The 20,555-nt window shown below is 43.5% G+C and overlaps 1 protein-coding gene across 2 annotated transcripts in view; it reads left to right on the forward strand.

The window, feature by feature from the left end:
• The window catches only part of crebbpa (CREB binding lysine acetyltransferase a), a 305,190-nt gene that overhangs the window by 138,981 nt on the left and 145,654 nt on the right, over window positions 1–20,555 (forward strand). For both annotated transcript variants that reach the window (XM_084318719.1, XM_084318720.1), the window contains exons 3-4: window positions 9,189–9,350; window positions 10,283–10,550. In XM_084318719.1, coding sequence (XP_084174845.1) covers window positions 9,189–9,350; window positions 10,283–10,550 — 430 coding nt within the window. The remainder of the gene's footprint in view (window positions 1–9,188; window positions 9,351–10,282; window positions 10,551–20,555) is intronic.

Genomic DNA, 20,555 nt, shown 5'->3' on the forward strand with positions numbered 1-20,555 from the left:
ATAGCAGACTTAATGATGTTACTGTAGTGGCTACAGTAAGCATTTTATATAAAAATACCCCCTCCAATGTACAGTAAATTACCTAGTATGGTTGTCAATATTCCAATGTACAGCTTTGCTTGTACAGTTGTACAGTGTGTGTCCCCCCCAACCCCTCCTAACCCAACCCCCCCCCCCCCCCCCCCCCCCCCCACCCCCCACTTCCTCCAATGTACAGTTTCTACGTCAAATGTATATACTCTCTTTTCTGGACTCTTTTTGTATCACAAACTGTACTGTATTTGCAAATCTGGTATGTCATAAATGTATAGATGTAGCAGTACTGTCTATCTGTATGTCATATATGTCCTGATGAATTGAAAATGGGGGACCCTGATGTAAACAAGACGAAAGTCTTTCTCTGGTCTGCATCTCCTTAACAATTGTGTGTATTGAGCTGTACTGTATTGTACCCATTCTGCAATCTGTTAATAAAGTTAGAGAGAGAGAGAGACCCCCCCCATGGCGGACATCTGTGCTCTACTGAGCGCACCTTTCTAGTCCGCAGATGAATGTGCTCTCTTGACTTTGGCACAGTAGACGCGCAACGTGTTTTTGGACGCGTTGCGTGCGGAGTTTACATAGAAACAGCGCGACTCCCGAGTCCTAAGAGGAGTTATCACAGGCTGCAGAACGCAGGACTGAAGAGCTCACGTTGCGCATGTAATCACTGAAGCCACGTTTTGATGACATCATCACAACAACACGCGTTAGGTTACAGGTTGTTTCTGTTCCGGTGATATATTTTCAGTGAAAAAACTCTTTCGGCCAAAAGCCGAAAGGCCATTTTCGGCCAAAAACTTTCGGTGGCCGAAATTTCGGTGCATCCCTAATAAATGTTACTACTAGCCAGAGCCTCTCCTACTACAGTAGCTAACTGAACCGGAGCAGACTGGGTAGCAAGTGCAACAACGTAGAACGTTCGTGCGGTACCAATGTCCCAACAACCTTTCCGTGGGTGAACTCATTGAGCATAGTTGTCAATTAATGATACTAATACTAATCTATACAATCACCTGTTGTTGAATAATTACCATTATGTTCTAGTTATTACAAAAAAACAGTATATATAAAACAGTATCTGTAAAAAAAAATATATATATATATATATATAATTCATATAATATAAATATATATTTTTTTAAATGTATGCACTGGTATCGGTATCGGCCTATACCCAAAGCTTGGGTATCGGAATCGGACCGGAAGGAAAAAGTTTCCGTAGAGGCATTTGTGGGTGAGCAGGGAGACTTTGAACTCGATCCTGAGTGAGACAGGGAGCCAGTGAAGGGACTTGAGGATGGGAGTGATGTGGTGGTATTTCCGCACTCGATCCTAGCAGCGCTGTTTTGGATACATTGTAGCCTTTGGATGTTCTTGCTAGGGATCCCAATGAGGAGTGCGTTGCAGTAATCCAGCCTGGAGGAAACAAATGCGTGGATGAGCTTTTCGGCATCTGACAGAGTGAGTGAGGGGCGAAGTTTGGCGATGTCCTAAGGTGGTAGAAATAATTTTTGTATAGTTGATTTATGTATGCCTCAAAGGTCAGGTGAGGGTCCATTTTTACCCCTAGGTTGGTGATTGTTGGTGTCAGGGTGATGTTTTGGCCGGAAAAGGTGATGGTGGTGATGGTGGATGAGCGAACCTGGTGTGGGGTGCCAATAATAATGGCTTCAGTTTTAGAACTGTTTAACTGTAAAAAGTTGTCCTTCATCCACGCCTTGGTCTCCTCCAGGCATGTGGTCAGAGTGGAAGATGGCAGAACTGTGGATGGGGTAGGGTTTATTTTTAGGTAGAGTTGGGTGTCATCAGCGTAGGGCTGGGCGATATGGAAAAAAATCATATCGCGATAACGATATGATAATGTTATCATATTTCTCTATCGATAATTATCGAAATTGTTATAAGTATATATATTTTTTTTTTTTATTAAAACAACAGATGTATGTTTATTTTGCAGCAATTCTTTGTCATTGCCGCCATCTTTAGTGTTACATCCTCTCACACTCCAGTTCTCGGGCTGCAGCTTGTTTAAAAGCCAAAGTAAACCGGCTTCTCTGCTGGCTGTGGCTCCAGGGGAGTTGAACAGTTCTGGCTCTGCTAGTTTATTTTCGATCTTTTGGCGCTTTTTTGGTGGACATGTGCACCGTGACTCGTGACTGGAGTCTAGTTCTGCTAGCACACATAGCCTACTGTGTACAGACTGTTTCAAACTGTATTTTAAATTAGAAAGCAAACTAAATAAATGGACAAGAGAGAAATAAATCTCAATTTGGTCAGTATTGTCATTTGGACAAGCAAAGCCATTACTTTAAGTTGCAAGAAAGACAAGTCTGTCCACTGTCTCTGGTTTTAAAACTGCCCTGTTGCAGTTTGGTGGACTGGAGCCGGTGAAGGAGGATGTCATGATCGACGGTGTCGAAAGCTGCTGTGAGGTCAAGGAGGATGAGGAGGGAAGGAGAGCCAGCATCAGCCATCATCAGTAGGTCGTTGGTGACACTGACCAGGGCAGTTTCTGTGCTGTGGCCAGAGCGGAAACCTGACTGGAACTTCTCGAGAAGTTGGTTCGAGTTTAGGTGGTCCTGAAGCTGAGCGGCAACTACCTTCTCCAGCACCTTAGACAGGAATGGGAGGTTGGATATAGGTCTGTAGTTGGCCAAGATTTCCGGGTCTAGGGAGGGTTTTTTAATTAGTGGCTTTATGACTGCAGTTTTAAGGGCAGAGGGGACATGGCCAGCCTGGAGAGAGAGGTTTATGACCTTGGTGATGAGAGGGCTCATAGTGACAATATTGGATTTCACCAGGGCTGAGGGAAAGGGGTCCAGGATACAAGTGGAAGGCTTCATTTTCCTGACAATTTCCTCAACCTCTTGCTGTGTGATGATTGAAAAGCAGCAGAGAGGTTGAGTAGTCGCCGGCTGTGGTTCAACTGTTTGGACTGGAGAGGCTAGAGAGGAGGGAGCGGATGGTGTCAACTTTGGTCCTGAAGAAGGTGGCAAAGTTGCTACACTGTTCCTCAGAAGAGTCAGAGTGAGGTGATATTTGGGGTTTGAGGAGGAGAATAGTTGCTTGGAGTTTCCAGGACTGTAATTTATGATGGAGGAGTAGTACTGGGACCGTGCCAGACTGAGGGATTTTGAGTAGGTCTTCTGGTGTTCACGGTAGGCCAATTTGTGTACAGTGAGTCCTGAGACCTTGAGTCGCCGCTCAAGGACACGCCCAGCAGTCTTCATACTCCGCAGCTCGCTGGTGTACCAGGGGGCTGAGCGTGCGAAGGTGACTGTTTTGGATTTGACAGGGGCATGGAGATCCAGAAGACTGTTCAGGGATTTATTGTAGAAGTCCACTGACTCAGTTGCTGATGAGAAGTTGACCGAGGAGAGAAGCTGGAGGTCCAGGGTCATGGTGTCCGGGTTGATATTTTTGAGGTTCCTGAAATGGATTTGGCGCGTGGGCTTGTTGAGTGGAGACTGGAAAGACGGCTCCCTTGAGATGGTCTTGTGGTCAGATACCCCTAGATTGTAGACTAGCAGGTTGTTGATGGGGGCGGAGTTTGTGATGACCAGGTCGAGTGTGTGGCCCTTTGTGTGTGTGGGGACATCAATGTGTTGTGGGAGGTTGAGGCAGTCCAGGAGTAGCAGAAACTCAGCTGCAGGGTGGCAGGAGGGCGTGTCGACGTGAATATTTATATCTCCAAGTATTATGATATTGGCAGAGGTTGTGCAGAGTGTAGTGAGGAGGTCCTGCATCTCTGGGATAAACAGAGTTGGGTTTAGGTGGCCGGTAAATCAGTAGTATTGTCATGAGGAGAGGGGGTTTACATTTGAAAGCAAGGCATTCAAATGAGGACAGTACAGGCAGGGGGGACAGTTCCAGTTGGTTTCTGTGAATAACGGCTAAGCCTCCACCAAGACCGGTGCTGCGGTCTTTCTCCAGGTAACTGTAGCCAGGAGGACAGGCTTCGTTTAGGGTGAAGTAAACCTCTGGCTGGTGCCAGGTTTCAGTGAGACACATGAAGTCTATCTCCTTGTCGATAATGTGGTCTTGTATGAAGAATGATTTATTATTGAGAGATTGTGTATTTAGAAGTTCTATTTTGACCAGCGCTTCGCAACCTTTTTTTCCAGTCACGGCACCCTTCATGTGTTTATAGGTCTGACCTCTGAAATTGCGAATGTCTTTTTTATTTCTAGTCGATTTTGTGTTTTGAGCACAAAGTTCATCATATATCTAGCCCAGGGGTGGCCAACCCGCGGCTCGCGAGCCGCATGCGGCTCTTTGCCCGTCAATGTGCGGCTCTTCCATCTTTTTTTTTTTTTTTTTATGTCAGTCACTCCATAAGGACGTAGAATAAACATAATTTATTTTTTTTAAATTGTCCATTTGCATGTTCTTGGTATCTGAATCTAGGGACATATATGGATCAGTGTCAGAAATAGTGTGTCTGTTACTAGGCTTGAGTCAATTGTAATGAACGAAAGGAGAATATCATTTAAAAAAAAAAATTATCTTTGACTGTGAATAACACCATGCTAAAATTTACCAGACCTGAAAAATCTAAGCAAATGAATAAAGGGAAGATGATTAAACAGAAGGTTTTGTAGATACAGTACTGAATTCTGCCATCTTTTTTATAATTTAAATTTCTCCACCATTTTTCATCATATTGCAACACCGTTTTTTGCAAGACGTTCACAGAAAGTTAGAGAAACTAACTGCATTCTGTTTTATGGCAATAACGTTCAGGTTTGTGGGAGATCATCCCAAAAAATAATAGAAATAAAAAAGTAAATCCAGAAGTCAGATGATTGACAGGGGCTGGTGTGAGCTGGGTAGGGTAGTTTTTCGAAATTTGAAAGCCCTGAGTCTCTTCCTTCAAAAGACTACACTCACTTTTGGATGTGCCACTTCCTCCTGTCAATATGCGCCGGTTTCCGACTCAATGCCCTGAGATTTCTATAATCTTATATTTCACTAATAACAGTTAAAATAATTGGTAAACAAACGTATGCTGAAAATATACACTTTTACTGTATATCTCGGAGGTTAACCCTGTGAGGCCCAAATGAAAAAGACATTAGCAACTTCAGAGGGTGGGACATATAAACACATTTACTATCAAATAGCATTGTGAGGCTGAACAACAGGACCATGTGCTTACAATTTTTTAAATAAACATTCTTTTTTTAAATGGCTAAAAGTGATTTTGTAATTTTGCAACCGTGGGTCTCACAGGGTACTTTTAACCCTGTGAGGCCCAAATAAAAAAGACATTAGCAACTTCAGAGGCCAGAGGGTGAGACCTATAAACACATGAAGGGTGCCGTGACTGAAAAAAAAGGTTGAGAAACGCTGGTATATGGTGTGGCTCTTTGTGGTACCACAGTCATTTTTGTGGCTCTTAGTCTCTGACTGGTTGGCCACCCCTGATCTAGCCTCTTTATTTTGCTCTCAAAGTGCACCAGATTGATGCATTTAACATAAAACTAAATAAAAAATTAAGGTTCCGGGGGTTCACCCACCACAGTCTCACAAAATCCTGTGGGAAACACTGATATGCATTTGGATTTTTAACTATTGTGTGTAGGGACGAAACGCCAATGGATTTAACGTTATTAGCGTCGCAGCTTATAAGTAGCCTCACAGGAATTATCCCAGATCATTCCGATATAACACTCATATTCACCACGGTATAAAACGGGAACGTATGGATGGAAAATTATTTTCTTTTTTGCATCTTGAACGGAAGGTTCTTACTGTCGATTGACAATGATATTGGATCCATAGCTATAATATAAAATATAGATTTAGCTCTACAAACAACGTGACGCACAGTGAAAGTTTGTAATGGAAAGCTGGCCTAACTACAGCGGCACCCATTGAGTTAACCATTAACACAAGTTAACTCGTTATTGCCCGCCATGCGTTCAGCGCCAGAAACGAGTTTACTCGTTTTTGGGATCGTTATTTAGTTTATTCGCTATATCTATTCATAATTCATAGCTGCAGCCTCTGGTATAGCCTTCAGACCCTGTCTGAGCTGGCAGACGGTCAACACCACCCTCTACTGCCAGGTGGAGCTATTGCATCTCATTGGAAATGAGCTGGTGTGTTTTAGGAGCCAATCTGAGCCGGGCGGGCAGGGTTTAAATACTCAGGCGAGCCAGTTCTATACAACGATGGCATCGAACAGTAACTCCGCCCGCCGTCATTGTGAAACAGTCGGTAGTGTGGTACGGACCTCCATGATCAGATATTTGGATTATTTCTTTTGCATTACATCAGATACAAGGTAAGAACATAATATATAAATTTGATCGTTGATCTGACATTTATTTCTACCGCGATCACAGCTATCTGTGGACAGTGTATGGCTGTTTACCGTTGGCTGCGGTGGGGGGGGGCGAGCGCCCCGCTACGATGGTTATTTCATGTATGCACGAGGAGACTAAAGGAGAATAATGATAATCTAGCGTTGATTTCACGATGATTAGATAATCAGCCGAAAAATTACAACATGACTGGATTACAGTAAAATGCCTCGCCCCCGGCACACCCAACGCGAATGAACACGGACGGACGGGCGACTGCCGCCTCACTTCCGCTCCCATGTTAACGGGCGGAGCTGTGCACACTGGCCGCAAGTGGGCGCGCGCCTCGCGGGCGGCAAGCTATCTTTTCCGCTTTGGTTGGATTCGAGGCGGCGCGGGAGGCGTGCGCCACGCGCATTCTCACACACTCAATTTCTTTCTTTTTTTCTTTCCCTCTCTTTCTCCCTCTCTCATTCTTTCTCTTTATCTTTTTCTCTCTTTATTCTCCCTGCCTTTCTTTCTTTCTCTTTCTCTCTCTCCAGTCTCTTTCTCCCCCTCTCTTTCTTTCTCTCTTTTTCTCTCTATCTTTCAACATATAGACGTTGTTCAACCAGCTAATGTGTCTGTATCTTTCCCAATGCAAATAAACCATTACTATACTTAGTACCCCGCCCAACCCCCCCCCCCCCCCCCTGTCTGTTTTTTGTTTGTTTGTTAGTTTGTTTGGCATCTGTCTATATATCTGGTTGCCTGTCTGTCTGTTTGTTTGTTTGTCTATCTGTCTATATATCTGGTTGTCTGTCTGTTTGTTTGTTTGTTTGTTTGGCTATCTGTCTATATATCTGGTTGCCTGTCTGTGTTTGTTTGTCTATCTTGTCTATATATCTGGTTGCCTGTCTTTCTGTCTGTTTGTTCAGCCAAACCATTGATATTGTAGTTTTATAGTGGCGTAGGAATCCGTCTGAAGAACAGTGCACGGGCCTAGAATCTAGTCTCTGAAGGAACACTCTCATGAAGCCAACTGGCCCCTGTAAATGTCCTAACCCAACCCCCTCCAATGTACAGTAAATGACCAAGTATGGTTTTGTCAATATTCCAATGTACAGTTTTGCTTGTACAGTTGTACAGTGTTCCCCCCCCACCCCTCCTACCCCCCCTGCGTGAATACTTTACCCAAGGCAGTTGTCCTTCCGTGTTCGGTTTGCGCGCCCTGATTGGCCTATACTACTATCACTCAACTGTCCTCGCCCATTTCCTCGTATTGTCGTATTGTTTTCATCTCCGCCGCGCATCATATACTAAAACTTTCCTCGTATTGTCGTATTGTTTTCATCTCCGCCGTGCATCATATAGTAAAACTAACTATCACTCAACTAACTATCACTCAACCTGCCAATAGGCTACATCATAAGCAGGGCTAAAAATTAACACCTGTCACCGGCCAAATGCATGTATAACTTCCATTTGGCGACTAGATTTCAGAAGGCTACCTGCCACTCTGGCAGGTAAATGTACACGCAAGCAGGGCTGAAAATTATTGATGTGATGCCGATTGATATGAATAGCGCGTTACGTTAATATCTGAGATGAAAACACTACGTTATTTATATTGATGTGATGCCAATTGATATGAAGAGATGAAAACACTACGTTATTTATATTGATGTGATGCCGATTGATATGAATAGCGCGTTACGTTAATATCTGAGATGAAAACACTACGTTATTTATATTGATGTGATGCTGATTGATATGAATAGCGTGTTACGTTAATATCTGAGATGAAAACACTACGTTATTTATATTGATGTGATGTCGATTGATATGAATAGCGCGTGATGTGATGTCGATTGATATGAAAACAATACGAGGAAATGGGCGAGGACTTGGGCTGTGGAACTGAAAGCTAGGCGCAACACGATTGGGCGCTGAGAGGCCAATCAGGGCGCGCAAACCGAACGCGGAAGGACAACTGCCTTGGATAAAGTATTCACGCACCCCCCCCCCCCCCCCCATGCCTGGCTTGGCCTGACACGTGAAAGTCCAACAGTTGTGAGAACTGAGAAGTAAACATAGAAATACCCGAAAGAGAGAGAGACAGAGAGAGAGAGAGAGGGGGGAGGGGGGAAGAGGGGGGGAGATAGAGAGCGAGAGAGAGAGGGGGGGAGATAGACTGAGAGATGGAGAGGGAGAGGGGGGGGAGAGAGAGAGAGAGAGTTCGTGCTGCTGCTGCTGGGAATTCCTTTGGTTCTAGAGGGCTCCGCGCTGCAGTCTGTCGTCCACCCGCTCTGAAGTCGGAGTTTGGTGTGCCAGGCCAGGCGCGCAATCTCGCACGGAACCCGCGCGGAAACTTTGTGCTCGTCGTATGTGCCCGGGGCGTTTTTCCTGGAATTACTGAAAAGCACCCAAACCATACTCTATTCAAAACGGTATAAAACGGAAATGTACGGATGAAAAATCTGTCTCGGGCATATTCACTGGAAGCAACTCACTGAGACTCGACAGCGTTATTAGACCCATAGATATAATATAAGATATATTTTAAGCACTCGCAAATGTCGCAGTCTAAAACTATATCCATTGAATAAAGACCTGGCGATGAAGGGGGATCACCGCCCCCTGCTGCTGGTGGTCAATGTGTTAACTGCACCTTTATTGTGAAAATCTGTTTTGGACATTCCCATTCAATTTCAATTAAGATAGTTCTTTCTTTTCTTTTGTATTTCTATATTTTGTCCATGTCCTGCTGAAACATTCCTGCTTTAGGCTTGATACAGCTATGCTGGTGGACGATATTTGCATTCTGCTAACGTTATTTCTCTCTGTCCCTATTTCTAGATGGGCCTGGGCAGTAACGGGGGTCCATTCGGGGCTCAGGCCTATGGTCAAGGCTCTGCAGGTCCTGGGCAGCAGCTCCAGAACAAGGCTGCACTTGCCAACAGCCTGCCCCCCTTCCCCACCGAGCTCAAAGGGGCCGCCGTCACCAGTGTACCAAACATGGTTAGTTCTTGTCTACAAGCACACCTTTACCTAGCAATTCCTCCAGGCATATTTTTTTCAGCAATAAACAGGGTATCTGCAGGGTATTAAAAATACTTAAATTATTGCATTTATAATTCTCAATTTAAGGCCTTAAAAGGTAATGTGTTCAATTCAATTTGCACAAGTATACACTTTTTTGGGGGGAGGGGGCAGCCCCGCCCAGCCCAGCCCAGCCCAGCTATTGGGAGATGAAATAATATTAAATATATTAAGGTTTTTGTAGTCAAGTCAAAATGTTTTTGCGGGGCTACCGGGAGCTTGGTGCATCTGGCGAGGATGGAACGCGCAATGATTTAAAGTGGCGCGCAAGTGCAGCCGCCAGTTCAGTGGCGCTCTGTGTTTTTTAATTCATAATTGTTGTATTTATGGTCGTGAAATTGGTATTACATTTTGCAAAGTGAAAGTGGTATCAAAAAGGTCTTAAAAGTCTTAAATGTATCTGGTTGAAACCTGCAGATACCCTGATAAACCACCCAGAGCACATCATTACCAGAAGACGTATGTCTTTGGCAAGGTTCATGATTATTGACGAATAATGTTCCGCACCACAGTTTTGTACAGCTCACCGCTAGGCTGAAGGGGCAACAGTAGCTCAGGAGGTAGAGCAGTCGTCTGGTAATCCGGAGATTCCCGGTTCGATTCCCGGGCAGCGTGTCAAAGTGTCCCTGAGCAAGACACTTAACCCCTAATTGCTCCCGATGTGCAGGTCGGCACCTTGCATGGTTGCCTCCGCCGTCGGTGTGTGAATGTGTGAGTGAATGGGTAAATATGTGAGGAACAAATTGTAAAGTGCATTGGATAAAAGCTGTTATAGAAATGCAGCCATTTACCATTTAGGCTGCGATAATAATCATTCTGGCTGCCGACTCTGCTCATCTCTTCCCCTCCAGTCCCAGCTCCAGCAGCAGCCCCAGCAGCAGACAGCTATGCTGCCTCTGATCGGTGCCGGTGTGGCGGTGCCGACGACCGGACCTACAGCTGACCCGGAGAAGCGCAAACTGATCCAGCAGCAGCTGGTCCTGCTGCTCCACGCGCACAAGTGCCAGCGGCGGGAGCAGGCCAACGGGGAGGTGAGGGCCTGCTCTCTGCCCCACTGTCGCACCATGAAGAACGTCCTCAACCACATGACCCACTGCCAGGCCGGCAAATCCTGCCAGGGTGAGTGGCACGTTGGCCCTTGATGTGTAGAACTGAATGTTTTTTTATTTTGTATTTGCATTTCTGCTTCATCTGATAGACAGTGGTGGAAGAAGTACACAGTTCCTTTACTTAAGTACAAGTAGAAATACTCTGGTAAATTAGTATTCTGGTAAAAGTAAAAGTTATCTATTCAAATTAAGTAAAATTAGAAGTATTTGCTATTGAATGTACTTAATTATCTAAAGTAAAAGTACACATTCTACATGGCGTTTGTGTATCCATTGACCTCTATAATAATAATAGATTGGATTTAGAGAGAGAAGCGCCTTTCTCAGACTCAAGGACACTGTACAAGGAGAGAGAAGCTATATAAAAGAACGGGTTAAAAAAAATGAATATGTGTATAGTAACAGGAAAAAATAAAACGAATAAAATAAAAAAGGAAGCAAGGTGCTGTCCAATTGGATGAAACGGTAACAAGAAAATTAACAAGCGGGATCTGTGGCTATTACGTTACCATTGACTGAAGGAGTGCTCGTTGTCTTTGTCAATGTAACATAATAAGGAGACAGTAGCCAAAGTAACCAACAAAAGATATTTAATTTATATTTACCATGGTTTTGTAAAAGAAGAGTAATAAAGCATTACATCACGCACAGGAGTGGGTGGTCGTTAGACCCCCTAGGCATGGTCTAATTCTCACAACCCACGACTGCATGTGGTGTAATGGCTTTTACACAACTGGCGCATTCATCCAACCTTATTGCTATACAATGAACACACATTAATTGAAGATTTATTGAAAAAAACCATCCGCAGAAAAAGTAGTTCCCAAAAAAAAGGGAGAAGTTGCCTCTATGTGGAAGCAGCTCGGAAGTGCATCCAACTGTTCTCACTGTCTCAACTAAGACATCCAACAAACTAACACATCCAACTGTCTTTCAACTAAGACATCCAACAAACTAACACATCCAACGGTCTTTCAACTAGACATCCAACAAACTAACACATCCAACTTTTCTTTAGTTTTGAACCTACTTTCTATAGAACTTCATTCTTAGATGCTTCTATAGAAAGTAGGTAAAACAAATTAAAAAAAGTTTTATTTGCCCTATATAGGGGTGGGGGGGGGGGTTTCTTTGCCCTATAAGAGTTTTTTTTTTTTTTTTTTTTTTTTTTTTTTACCTACTTTTTATAGAAGCAGCTGGGAGGTGCGCTGTTTTAAGTGAGCATGGATTATTGAATTGATTGGTTGATTGATTGCTATTTTAATTACTGTCCGCCTTGTTTCCAACTGGTTACGTTTAGGCACTCTTTCGAAGTCGCTCTCTTTCGAAGTTGGTTAAGGGTAGAGTTTGGAATCAGGGCTGGTGGTCTATCGCCCTGCTCTAAAGACAAACTAACCTTAACCAACTTCGAAAGAGAGCGACTTCGAAAGAGTGCCTAAACTTAACCAGTTGGAAACAAGGTGTACAGTAATAAAATTAGCAATCAATCAATTCAATAACCCACGCTCACTTAAAACAGCGCACCTCCCAGCTGCTTCTATAGAAAGTAGGTAAAAAAATATATATATTTTTTTGCAATCAAATCAATTCGCTCGATTTTAATTTTGTTCCACAATGACTCATGACCCATCAATTACATCATCCAACATTGTTTAAGAAACTAACACATTCGCCGTGACAGAATCGTTTTTCATTTAGTCTTTATGTGACCCTATCACCATATCCTTTCGTAATGTTTACTGTCCGCCATCTTGCTTTCACTTCTAAAAACTCGCATGGCGGAGTGATAGTAATGCGGTTGTGGGTGGGTCCTGGTACCAAGAGCGTGGGGTTATTACAAATACCCACGTATAACTTGACTGTTTCAGCCAATCAGAATAGAGAAATTTGCATGCCGTTGTATAACATAAAATAACGACACAAAACACAGAACTGTACAAACAGGATCAGCATCTCACACAGGGGAGAACAGGACAGTTATACAGGAGGGGATGACGAGACAAGACACACCTGGGTTGAAATGGATACACCTGGGAGGGAAACGATAAGGACTACAAGACCAGGAACTACAACTAGACATAACACATCACACACTGGGAACACCTGATCAGGGTACAAACATACCCCACACGTAACAGTGGCTTAAAACTTTAAACTTTGGAGCAGGGCCGTGTTGCGTGAAGGCAAGTGTGAACAGGTGTGTTTTTAGGTGGGTTTTGAAGAGGTTGATGGTGTCAGAGCCTCGGATGGAGGGGGAGAGGGAGTTCCACAGCCTTGGGGCAGCTACAGAGAAAGCTCGGCCTCCCAGTGTGGAACGCCTGGTGCGGGGGATGGTGAGGAGGTCGGAGTTGGAAGAGCGGAGGCCTCGTGCTGGAGTGTAGGGGTGGAGTAGGTTGTTCAAGTAGGAAGGGGCCAACTCGTGCAGGGATTTGTAGGTGAGGAGGAGGATCTTGTAGGGGATTCGGTAGTTGATGGGGAGCCAGTGGAGTTTTTGCAGGGTGGGGGTGATGTGCTGCCAGGGTTTGGTGCGCGTGAGGACCCTCACAGCAGAGTTTTGGACGTACTGCAAGCGATCCAGAACCTTCTTGGAAGCACCAAGAAGGATTCCGTTACAGTAGTCGAGGCGGGAAGTGATGAAAGCATGAATGAGTTTTTTCCGCTGAGGCGGGAAATGGTTCTGAGGTGGAAAAAGGCGGACCTGGTGACAGACTTGACGTGAGGGTGAAATGAGAGGGTTGACTCCAGTATTACGCCCAGGTTCCTTACCTCCGTGGAGGGGCAGATGGACTAGCCATCCACGGAGAGAACAAGGCGTCGATCTTTTGGAGGAGGGCTGGGGAAGCTACAACTATTAATTCGGTCTTCTTGCTGTTGAGTTGAAGGAAGTTGGTGGTCATCCATGTTTTTATGTCCTGGAGGCAGGCAGTGAGGGAGGGGGGAGGGAGGGGAGCAGAGGGTTTGGTTGGAGGTAAAGCTGCGTGTCGTCTGCATAGGACTGGGGCTGCACGATTTTGGGAAATAATCTAATTGCGATTTTTCTGACATATTGCGATTGCGATTAAATTTCCAATTATAATTTTTTTTAAGCAGCCCCACAGAGGTTTATTGTAAAATGCGGCTTGCATCTGGCCTATGCATGGGTCTTTTCGGGACACCGAGCCTGAAAATGTTTCTTTTTACCTGGGAATCGATACCGGTACCCAACTGTACCTTTTTTTCTGTACTTTACTCTCCCTCTCTGAAGTCTAAACTTCACAACACACAATCTAAAACCCCTTACCTCCTATTCCCAAACTGATCTTGTATCTCAATGGGACTTCCTGGTTAAATAAATATAAAAAAATAAAGAAATGCGATTTTTTCTTTTCTTTTTTCAATTTCATCATTCCAAATCGCGATTTCGATTTAAAATCGATTAATCGTTCAGCCCTACGTAGGAGTGGAGGCCATGTTTCCTTATGATATCACAGAGTGGGAGGAGGTAGATTATAAAAAGGAGCGGACCAATCACCAAACCCTGGGGAACACCCTGTTTAACAGGTGCTGGAGCTGACCTGGACCCCCCGAGGGAAACATACTGCCACCTGTTGGTCAGGTAGGATGTGAACCAGGACAGGGGGGTACCAGTGATGCCAAGGACACTTTCCAGGCGGTCTAGGAGGGTTGAGTGTGAGATGGTGTCAAAAGCAGTTGAGAGGTCCAGGAGGATGAGGATGTTGATGTTGCCAGCATCAGCAGCCATGAGGAGGTAATTTGTTACCTTTATCAGGGCGGTCTCAGTGCTGTGTTTAGCCCTGAACCCAGACTGGAGTGGTTCGAACAGGTCATGGTGTGCCATGTGACTCTGTAGCTGGGCGGCTACTGCACGCTCGAGGACCTTGCTGAGGAAGGGGAGGTTGGAAATGGGGCGGAAGTTGTTGAGGTTATCGGGGTACAGACCGGGTTTTTTGAGAATTGGGGTGACTGCTGCCACCTTCAAGTCAGCAGGGATGGAGCTAGTGGACAGGGAGGAGTTAATGATGTCTACCATGAGAGGACAGAGGGCTCTCTACCACTTTATGTTAAAGGATAACTCCAACATTTTGGGAAATTAGCTTATTTAACATCTTCCCTGGAGTTAGACAAGAAGATGCATACCTTTTTTGTCTGTGCATGCATTAGGCTTAGGGAACAGACGCTCCGTTAGCATAGCTTAGCTTCATCACTGGAAGTGAGGCGGGACAGTACCCTGACGTTCCCTACAGGTTTGTTGATATTCTCATTCCTTCAAAGGATCTGAACCGATTGAAGTTTATGGATACCATGACTTAAAATCCTCTTACCTTGACGATTTAAAGCCTCCCCAATTTAGAAAACAGTAATCCAATGGCTGGTATTGATATACTACTAACTACTGCACGCTAACGGAGCTAACCGGACACTCAAGCCGATAACGAGAGCAATGACTTCCTTTCTGGGGGGTTTCAAAATAAAAGAGCGACGTCTATAGCAGCGGAAAACTTTATTTTGTACATTATCTAACGTTAACACAAACCTAAACTACCAGTAACTTTAGGTTAGTTGTAACATTAGTTTAGGTTCGTGTTAACGTTAGATAATGTACAAAATAAACGTTTTCCGCTGCTATAAACGTTGCACTTTTATTTTGAAAACCCCAGAAAGGAAGTCATTATTTGCTTTACACATCCTGTTCTGCGTTAGCTCCGGTTAGCTCCGAGCGTCCAGTAGTTAGTAGTATATTATCAATACCAGCCATTGGATTACTGTTTTCTAAATTGGGGAGGCTTTTAATCGTCAAGGTAAGAGGATTTTAAGTCATGGTATCCATAAACTTCAATCGGTTCAGATCCTTTGAAGGAAGGAGAATATCAACAAACCTGTAGGGAACGTCAGGGTACTGTCCCGCCTCACTTCCAGTGATGAAGCTAAGCTATGCTAACGGAGCGTCTGTTCCCTAAGCCTAATGCATGCACAGAGACAAAAAAGGTATGTATCTTCTTGTCTAACTCCAGGGAAGATGTTAAATAAGCTAATTTCCCAAAATGTTGGAGTTATCCTTTAAAGTGGTATGTGGTCCAGTGACGCTGCTCTGATTAAAGGTTAGGTTAAAGTGGTATGTGGTCCACTTATGCTGCTCTGATTACGTCAGACAGGCTTCAAATGTGAAAGTATATAATATTTAGGGCTGTCCCCGACTAAGGATTTGTATAGTCGACTTGTAGTTGCCAAAATTAGCCGATAGTCGACTAGTCGACTATGGAATTTTTAGTATTTTATTTTTTTAAAGTATAATTAAAAAAAAATATATATTATTATTCCATTTGGGCTGTGGGGGTGCTTAATGTCTGAAGGAGTCGACGGAAGGCTTCTTGTTCTCTGCGAAAGCATGCAATTGGTCCACTGATGGATACATCTTGATATTTGTCTAGTCTCTAGTGTGTTCATTAGATGGGTGAAATCTTCTTTCAGTGCCTCTGTGCCTGTTTTCTTAGGCAGTTAGCCTCTGGTATGTATGCCATTAGCGTTAGCCACACTTCTAGGCCTCTTTTCTTTTGGAAATAATGATAATAAAAAAAAATATATAATATATATATATACCGGTGTATATATATATATATATATATATACTTTTTTTTGCAGTTGGCAGTGGACTACGGCTCCTTTCGATCGATTAGTTGTCTATTCAACTAATCGGGGTCAGCCATAATAATATTCATACATTTTTTATTTGGTATACATTATGTTTTCTATGCTAAATCCTTTTCTTCAAAGTAACTAGTAACTGATGGGTTCAGATAAATGTAGTGGAGTAAAAGGTACAATATTTCCCTTGAAATGTAGTGGAGTAAAAGTATGAAGTTCCCTAAAATGAAAATACTCACATAAAGTAGCTAGAAAAATGTACTGTACTTAAATACAGTACTTGAGTAAAAATCCTTCGTTACTTTCCACCACTGCTGATAGGACAGTTAGTGGCAGAACATCTGGGGTAGAGAGAAGGGGGGGGGGGGGGGGGGGGGGGGGGGGTTGTGACGTGCAACAAAGGTTTTAGGCCGGATTCAAACCCAGGATGTTGTGATTATACGGTACGCGTCCTATCATGGTGAGCCACCAGGACGCCCGTAGATATTTCTTATTGATTTGGACGAGGCTGCTGATGTGGAGACCAGTCCTCTAGGGACGGATAGTGAGAAAGTGACAATTTGGTACTGGATCCTGATTGGTGAGAACCAAGATTTCATTAAGCTGCTGGACGAATGGTGCTGCTATCGGTACTTTACTGTAGGGCTGCACGATTTTGGGAAATAATCTAATTGCAATTTTTATGACAGATATTGCGATTGTGATTAAATTTGCGATTTGCTAATTGCATCATTCCAAATCGCGATTTCGATTTCAAATCTGTCCAATTAACTTGATTTCATTCTAATATCTGCAAAGGCATTTCCCTTTGCCCAGCATACACTACTGTTTAGCGGTCCCTAGACGGAAATGCAGACAAGACTGGAGAGAAGCTAAAAACAATGTCCTGCCTGCCGTGTTGTAGGGAGATATTGGTCCAAATATGAAGGCAACACCAAAATTGGTATATTTTCACATTGTCTGCTAAAAACGCCCAGAACAATATGCACCACGTTAGTGCATCGCACACCTACGCGTCCGTCCCGGTGACATTTGTTGCATGTTTTCCCCGCCTCTTCTCCCGTTCATCCTCTCCTCATCTGTCGGTCATGTCTGACCATGAAAAGCAATAAATGCTAAAACATTTATAAAAAAATAATAATAATACGCTCAGAATTGGCAAAAATATAACCCTACGTTAGGGCTGGGCGATATGGCCAAAAATGATATCACGATAACGATATGATAATGTTATCATATCACTCGATATCGATAATTATCGATATTGTTATAAGTATAAAAAAAAATCAAAAAAGTTAATATATGTTGTATGCTTATTTTGCAGCAATTCTTTGTCGTTGCCGCCATCTTTAGTGTTACAGCCCCTCATACTCCAGTTCTCAGGCTGCAGCTGGTTTGAAAGCGAAAGTAAACAGGCTTCTCTGCTGGCTGTGGCTCCAGGGGAGTTGAATAGTTCTGGCTCTGCTAGTTTCTTTTCTATCTTTTGCGCTTTTTTGGTGGACAAACCACCGCACATGTGCACCGTGACTCTCGACTGGAGACTAGCTCTGCTAGCTCACATAGTCTACTGTGTACAGACGGTTTCAAACTGTATTTTAAATTAGAAAGCAAACTAAATAAGTGGACAAGAGAAAAAATAAATCTCAATTTGGTCAGTATTGTCATTTGGACAAGCAAAGCAATTACTTTAAGTTGCAGGCAAGAAAGACAAGTCTGTCCACTGTCTCTGTTTTAAAGCTGCCCTGTTGCAGGTCACAATTTTTATTTTTTGTATATTATTGATATATTTTTTATTATCGATCGATATCAATTATTAACTCATTCAGCACTAGCTATTAGACGGGTCCCGTTGTAGCTGGGCCAAGTGTTAAAAGATACGACTCGTTGACCTTGTTTGTAGAGATAAATCTATATTCTATATTATAGCCATAGGTACATTGCTATAGTCATTAGACACTGTTTCTTCCCGTCAACATGCAAAAAAGAGATAACTTTTCCATGCATACATTCCCGTGTTATACCGTGGTGAATATAAGTATCATTTCAGAGTGGTATGGGGTAATTCCTGAAATGCTGAGTTATAGCCATATAGGTAAATTCTACTATTTGCGTTGGCGTTTCTTGCCTGTACACGCTAGTATTCCTGAATAAAATGTATACAGTAGGTATTATGTTTCATCATAAATACATGAAAGGGGGCGCCTCAGTGGCGAACCACATAGCGCGCTCAGCCGCGACACGGCCGACCCGGGTTTGACTCCCGAACCCGTCGTTATTTGCCGAATGTCTTCCCCCCACTCTGTCTCCCATTCCTCATCTGTCTCTCCCTACTGGACTGCCCAGTAGAAATAAAGCGATAAAACGCCAAAAAAGAAATCTTAAAAAAAACAAACATGAAAGGCGGGGGATGGGGGGTCGTTTCTGATTATTGATTACCAGTAACGGCATTAGTATTGAACGCAAAAAAAAAACGCTGATCAGCTGGATCGGTATGAAAACATTGCACAATCGAGCCAGAATTTACGTCAGATAGCCCTTACCTGTACCTGAGATATCTCGGGTCTTGGCGCATGGCGAGTTAACCCGGGATATCTCGGGTTTGGCCCCGAATGAGTTAAAATATCGCGATAATTATCGTTTTATCGCCAAGCCCTACCCTACGTCCAGGCGAACCTTTAGGCTGTAGGCTAGAGGTTAACAAGAAAACATTGATTGTTCCTGATTCAGACAAGACAGTTCGTGAATTAACAGCACGGTTCCCTCTCTTCACTGCAGAACATAATAATCAGATGGCATACTATGTTTGATTTTCACACAATTCGAGCAATAGCCTATAGAGCTACTTGTATATGTGCTGCTTGTAATCAATATGAAGTAAACTGTCACAAGCAAATGATCATCAATCTCTGTTTTCAAAAGGTTTTAGAAAACAAATTAAGTGCCATAAGCAACCAGATGTGCTTGTCCCACTTTATTAAAAAAAAATAAAAAATGACACCGCACACACACACCATGAATTCCTAATTAGGTTTTCCACATACATTTAGTAAAAAATGTATATAAAATGTATATAAATAAACGAGGACAAATAGTGTAACTCGACAGTTGTGATTGGAGGATCAAGAAAAGAGGGCCGGGTTTGAGATAGGTCCATTCCAACCACGCCTCCCTCGGAAAGACCCTCGTTGTTCAAGTTTCTTTATTAGTTGTCATACAGAAGTACAGAATACTTTTATACTACGGGCGGCTAGGTGGTGTAGTGGGCAAGGCACTCGCCACCAGTGTGGAGACGCTAGGATTCGCGTGTTCGAATCCAGCTCTCCACATTGTTTTCAGTTTAGCTGGTCGTCCGCAGTAATACACATTGGCCGTATTACGGGGAGGGAAAACTGAAGGGTGGGGATCGAACGTTGTGAACAAGCGACTCCTACAAGTCGGTTGGTGCGCCTGCGCAGTAGAATCAGGAAGTGTCGGGGGCAGCGTGAGCCTCCCACGCGTTACTCCTCGACACTGAGAGATTGAGCTGCGCAGGTGAAAAGATGCGACTGCTGTTACCTCAAGTACCGGAGGGGACTTGTGCTATGTATGACTTAGTCCACATTGCAGCCGGCTTGTGGGAGGCAAGAAACAGCGTTCGTGACAGGGGAGGGTTGAATTGGATGATACGAAAATTGGGATGGGAGAAAATATAGAAAAATGGGAGAAAAAGTGGATAAAAAAAAAATAATACTTTTATACTTTTATTCCATTAAAGATATCAATTGTACACCACAGATACCACAATTTTTTCTATGAAAGAGAGACATCGAGAGGTTTTGTATCAGATCTTTATCATCAATTACTAACGGCCTCGTATGAAACCCTCCGTCTAGACTCAGTCTGGAGGAGGGATATACCAGACCTGGAGACAGACTTTGACTGGCAAGAGGCCTGGGCAAATGTACGACTTGCATCAAGGAACCCGGACCATCAACAAATCAATCTTAACTATATTCACAGGACATACTTAACTCCTATAAGACTGAACAAAATGAGTCTTAAACAAGACTCCAAATGCTCCCTATGTACAAATGGGGACGAAGGGACATTTATGCACATGTACTGGGACTGCCCACCAGTTAAGATATTTTGGAAAGAAGTGACCCAGCGATTAGCAAATCTCTTAACTCTGGATATACCTGTACACCCCTCTGTATTACTGCTGAATGATGTCTTTGAGCATGCAGTACCTCCACAGCTAAAGAGATTGGTTTTATCCGGTATCACAGTGGCTAAAAAGCTGATAGCATCACGATGGTTTCAACCGGAAAAAATGTGCCGGAAGGTCTGGACTCTTACATATCTCGATGTGATTTATCAAGAAATATCTACA

This window comes from Notolepis coatsorum (assembly GCF_963971535.1).
Source record: "Notolepis coatsorum genome assembly, chromosome: 7".
NCBI classification, from domain to species: domain Eukaryota; kingdom Metazoa; phylum Chordata; class Actinopteri; order Aulopiformes; family Paralepididae; genus Notolepis; species Notolepis coatsorum.